The sequence below is a fragment of the Prinia subflava genome, unplaced genomic scaffold (genome assembly GCF_021018805.1).
Source record: "Prinia subflava isolate CZ2003 ecotype Zambia unplaced genomic scaffold, Cam_Psub_1.2 scaffold_48_NEW, whole genome shotgun sequence".
NCBI lineage: Eukaryota > Metazoa > Chordata > Aves > Passeriformes > Cisticolidae > Prinia > Prinia subflava.
The window spans coordinates 1-5,604 of NW_026961012.1; the positions used below are offsets into that span (position 1 = coordinate 1).

General features: G+C 64.5%; 1 protein-coding gene across 1 annotated transcript; it reads left to right on the top strand.

Annotated features, from left to right (window-relative positions):
* The first annotated feature begins 25 nt into the window (after nt 1-25).
* LOC134565428 (zinc finger and SCAN domain-containing protein 22-like) lies at nt 26-5,371 on the top strand. The gene is given in 5 exon segments (XM_063425014.1): nt 26-99; nt 968-1,404; nt 2,683-2,821; nt 4,727-4,914; nt 4,916-5,371. Coding segments are annotated over 5 exon segments (1,218 nt in total). The 5' UTR covers nt 26-68; the 3' UTR covers nt 5,339-5,371.
* Nucleotides 5,372-5,604: the final 233 nt, after the last annotated feature.

Below are 5,604 nucleotides of genomic sequence, written 5' to 3' on the forward strand. Positions count from 1 at the left end.
GCCCCAGGTTCCCGCCCCCAGCTGGGGTGTGGGCGTGGCCTGTCCGTAATTGACAGCGCGCTCGCCCAATGAGGGGCGGAGCTTCGCCGCCTCCCCGAAGTACGGCGGGGCCGGGGGGTGGAAATTTGGGGAGGGGGGAGAAATTTGGGGGCCTGGGGACCCTCGGGACCCCCCGGGATCCCCCCGGGCCCCCTCGGGGGCGGGGCCGGGCCCGGCCGCTCCGGCCCTTTGTGTCGGCGAGCGGCGGGCGAGGGGCCGGGAGCGGCCCGGGGGGGCTGCGGGAGGGACCCCCAGGTTTGAGTGGGGGGGGAGGGGGCGCGGACCCCAAGGGGGTCGGGGGAGGGGGGCCGGACCCCGGGTCTGGGGGGGACCCAGGGCTGGGGAGGGCAGGGATGAGAGGGGCCGGGGGGGCTCCGCGACCCCAGGTTTGAAATGGGGAGGGGGGCAGGACCCCAGGTTGGGGGGGGCTGTGGGACCCCCAGGGCTGGGGGGCTTCAGGGCCGGGAGGGAGGGTCGGGACCCCCAGGGCTGGGGGGATTCGGGGCCGGGAGGGAGGGTCGGGACCCCCAGGGCTGGGGGGTCTGCGGGATCCAGGGCTGGGGAGGGCAGGGATGAGAGGGGCAGGGGGGGCTCCGCGACCCCAGGTTTGAAATGGGGGGGGCTGTGGGACCCCCAGGGCTGGGGGGCTTCAGGGCCGGGAGGGGGGTTCGGGACCCCCAGGGCTGGGGGGCTTCAGGGCCGGCAGGGGGGGTCGGGACCCCCAGGGCTGGGGGGATTTTGGGACCCCAGGAGCGGAGTGGGGGCGGGCAGGACCCCAACTCCGGGGGTCGCGATGGACTCGGGGGGATGAGGAGGCACCACCAAGCTCTGGGGGTTTCGGGGGGCAAGGCGGGGGTCGATGGGGGGACCCCCAGGAGGGGAGGGGGGGTCTCTTTCCTTAAGCCCCCCCTGTGCCCCCCTCCCCCAGACCCGCACACCCGAGGGGGGGTCACGACGGAGCCCCGCAGGATGGAGACCCTGGAGACCCCCGCGCCCCGCGGGGAGCGGGCGCGGCGCCGGGGGCCGCCCCTGCCCGGGGCTCCCGGGGCTCCCGGCGGCTCCGGCGGTGCCGGTACCGAGCTGCGGCGGCTGCGGTTCCGCCAGTTCCGCTACCAGGAGGCGGCGGGGCCGCGGGACGTGTGGCGGCGGCTGCGGGAGCTGTCGCGGCGCTGGCTGCGGCCCGAGGAGCGCAGCAAGGAGCAGATCATGGAGCTGCTGGTGCTGGAGCAGTTCCTGAGCATCCTGCCCGAGGACATCCAGAGCTGGGTGTGGGTGCGGCACCCCGAGTCCTGCGCCCAGGCCGTGGCGCTGGCAGAGAGCTTCCAGCCCGGCCGGGCCCAGCCCAGCGGGCTCTGGGAGCAGCAGGTGGGACACACGGGCGGGAAGGGGGGTCCCAGGGGGGTCCTGGCCCCCCAAAATTGGGAATTGGCCCCCCAAAATTTGGAATAATTGCCCCCCTCTTTATGTTCCTCCCGCTCTGTCCCAGCCCTGCCGTGGGGTTCTGAGCTCGTTGCCAAGAAAAGCCCCCAAAACGGGACTGGAAAGGGGGGCGGGGGTGCCTAAATCCCCTCGGCAGCTTTGGGGGGTCCTGGGCACCCCAAACCCTTCTGGGGATCTCCAGCACCCAAATTTCCTCTGAAGCTTTTGGGGGTCCTGGGAACCCCAATCCCCTCTGGGGCTCCTCAGTACTCAAAATCCTTTTAGAGCTTTTGGGGGTCCCCAGCACCCAAATCCCCTCTGGGGGTCCCCAGCACCCAAATCCCCTCTGCAGCTTTTGAGGGGTCCCAGCCCCCAAAACCTCCGTGGCATCTTTTGGGGTCCTGGGCACCCCAAACCGTTTTGGGGATTTTGGGGATCTCCAGCACCCAAATTTCCTCTGAAGCTTCTGGGGGGTCCCAGGCACCCAAATCCCCCTGGCAGCTTTTGGGGGTCCTGGCTCCCAAAATCCCTCTGAGGGTCCCCAGTACTCAAAACCCTTTTAGAGCTTTGGGGGGTCCCAGGAACCCAAATCCCCTCGGTGGCTTTTGGGGGTCCTGGGAACCCAAATCCCCTCTGGGGGTCCTGGGAACCCAAAACCCCTCAGAGTCTTTTGGGGGTCCCCAGCACCCAAATCCCCCCGGCAGCTTTTGGGGGTCCTGGGCCCCAAAATCCCCTCTACGGCTCTGGAGGGTCCTCGGAACCCAAAATCCCCTCTGAGGGACCCCAGCACCCAAAATCCTTTTAGAGCTTTTGGGGGTCCCCAGCACCCAAATCCCCTCTGCAGCTTTTGAGGGGTCCCAGCCCCCAAAACCCCCCTGGCGTCTTTTGGGGTCCTGGGCACCCCAAACCGTTTTGGGGATTTTGGGGATCTCCAGCACCCAAATTTCCTCTGAAGCTTCTGGGGGGTCCCAGGCACCCAAATCGCCCTGGCAGCTTTTGGGGGTCCTGGGTCCCAAAATCCCTCAGCGTCTTTTGGGGGGGTCCCCAGCACCCCAAACACTTTTAGAGCTTTTGGGGGGTCCCAGGCACCCAAATCCCCTCTGGGGGTCCTGGGAACCCAAAAACCCCTCAGCGTCTTTTGGGGGTCCCCAGCACCCCAAACCCTCTTAGGGCTTTTGGGGGTCCCGTGTCCCCTCGGCAGCTCGGTGTCCCCGTGTCCCCCAGGTGACCGTGAGGGTGAAGGTGGAGGACGTGGCCCCCGGGGACGTGGAGGACCCCGGAGCTCTGGGGGTCCCCCCGAGCCCCCCGTCGGAGCCCCCCCGGGAGGAGGCGGCGGCCGAGGAAGAGGAGCCGCGGGAAGGAGGTGCCGGGACAACCCCCAGACACCCCAAAAACGGGGAGAGGGTGGAGCCGGGGGGGCTTGGAGCTGGTTGGAGCCAGGAATCATCTCAGTGGCCCCAAAAATCATCTCCAAAATTATCCCAGAGGAGCCAAACCCCAAATCCTGGGGTCAAAAACCTTCTTGATGGACCAAAACCCCAAATCCTGGGGTTAAAACCCACCCCTTTGGGCATAAAACTGTCTCCTTGGAAGAAAATCAACTTTTGGGGTCAAAAACCATTTCCTTGGGTCAAAACCATTTCCTTGGGTGAAAAACCATCTCTGTGAGATCAAAACCTGTCTTGTTTGGGCTCCCAACCATCTCTTGGGGTTCAAAACCATTTATTGAGATCGAAAACCTTTTTGGGCTGCAAAACGGTTTTCTTTGGCCAAAAAACGTCACCTTGGGCCAAAATCATCGCTTGGGCCAAAAACCATCTTGGGCTCAAAACCGTCTTGGGTCTAAAACCATCCAAAAAATCATTTTGGGTTCAAAAATATCTCAGTGGGAACAAAACCCTTCTCCTTTAGCTCCAAACCTCCTCCTTGGGCTCCAGAACCTTCTCCCTGTGATCCAAATCTTCTCCTTGGGCTCCAAATCTTCTCCTTGGGCTCCAAACCTCCTCCTTGGGCTCCAGAACCTCCTTCTTGGGCTCCAAACCCTCCTTGGGCTCCAAACCTTCTCCTTGGGCTCCAGAACCTTCTCCTTGGGCTCCAGAACCTTCTCCTTGGGCTCCAAACCCTCTTCTTGGGCTCCAAACCTTCTCCTTTAGCTCCAAACCCTCTCCTTGGGCTCCAGAACCTTCTCCTTGGGCTCCAAACCCTCTTCTTGGGCTCCAAACCTCCTCCTTTAGCTCCAAACCTCCTCCTTTAGCTCCAAACCTTCTCCTTTAGCTCCAAACCCTCTCCTCAGGCTCCAAACCTTCTCCTTTAGCTCCAAACCTTCTCCTTGGGCTCCAAACATTCTCCTTGGCCTCCAAACCTTCTCCTTGGCCTCCAGAACCTTCTCCTTGGGCTCCAAACCCTCTTCTTGGGATCCAAACCTCCTCCTTGGCCTCCAAACCCTCCTTGGGCTCCAAACCTTCCCCTTGGACTACAAACCTTCTCCTTGGGCTCCAGAACCTTCTCCTTGGGCTCCAAACCCTCTTCTTGGGCTCCAAACCTTCTCCTTTAGCTCCAAACCCTCTCCTTGGGCTCCAAACCTTCTCCTTGGGCTCCAGAACCTTCTCCTTTAGCTCCAAACCCTCTCCTTGGGCTCCAAACCCTCTCCTTGGGCTCCAAACCTTCTCCTTTAGCTCCAAACCTTCACCTTGGCCTCCAAACCTTCTCCTTGGCCTCCAAACCCTCCTTGGGCTCCAAACCTTCTCCTTGGGTTCCAAACCTTCTCCTTTAGCTCCAAACCTTCTCCTTGGGCTCCAAACCTCCTCCTTTAGCTCCAAACCTTCTCCTTGGCCTCCAAACCTTCTCCTTTAGCTCCAAACCTTCTCCTTGGGCTCCAAACCTTCTCCTTGGCCTCCAAACCTTCTCAGGCTCCAAACCCTCTCCTCAGGCTCCAAACCTTCTCCTTGGCCTCCAAACCTTCACCTTGGGCTCCAAACCTTCTCCTTTAGCTCCAAACCCTCTCCTTGGGCTCCAAACCTTCTCCTTTAGCTCCAAACCCTCTCCTTGGGCTCCAAACCTTCTCCTTTAGCTCCAAACCCTCTCCTTGGGTCGAACCCCACCCGATCAGGGCTCCATCCTCTCCCTTGTCCCGAGGGTCCCCCACGGGTGGATTTGGGGGGTCAGCGGCGAGTGCCGGACCCTCCCTGTGCCGTCTGGGCGTGGAGTGGCCGGAGCCGGACGTTCCCCACCGGCACCGCCCCAGGGACGTTCTCTCCTCCCCCGGCAGGTCCCACCACGGCCCCGGAGCCGCCCCGACCCCGGAGCGGAGCCCCCCGGCACCAGCCCCGGCGGGACCCCCCCGCCGGTGCCACCGCGGAGCCGCCGGCGCGGGCCGCACGCCTGCGGTCAGTGCGGCAAAGCCTTCGGCCGCCTGACCCACCTGCGCACCCACGAGCGGACGCACACGGGCGCCAAACCCTACGGCTGCGGCCAGTGCGGCAAAGCCTTCGGCCACCTGTCCACGCTGACCACGCACCGGCGGCTGCACACCGGCGAGCGGCCCTACGGCTGCGGCGCCTGCGGCAAGAGCTTCACCAACCCCTCGGACCTCAACAAGCACCGGCGCTCGCACACGGGCGAGCGGCCGTACCCGTGCCCGGCCTGCGGCAAGCGCTTCAGCCAGCAGTCCAACCTGGCCATGCACCGCCGCAGCCACACGCAGGAGCGGCCCTACCCCTGCCGCGCCTGCCCCAAGAGCTTCAAGTACCTGGCGGACCTGACGGTGCACCAGCGCTCGCACACGGGCGAGCGGCCCTTCCCCTGCGGCCTCTGCGGGAAGGGCTTCAGCAACAAATCCTCGCTGGCCCGGCACGCGCGGATCCACGCCCGGGACAAGTGACGGCGGGACGGGGGGGCCTGGGGGGCGGGCGGAGGGACCCCGGAGCCTGGGGGGTCTTGGGTCCCTGATCCTGGAGATGGGGACCCCCAGGAGATGGGGACCCCCAGGAGATGGGGACCCCCAGGGCTGTCCCAAGGTGGGTCAAACATGGATGAGGATGGACGTGGGCTGATGTTTGATGTCTGCCGTGACCTGGTGGCTCCATGATCCCACCCCAGGGATCCTGGGTGGGACATCCCCCAGGACCTGGTGGCTCCATGATCTCA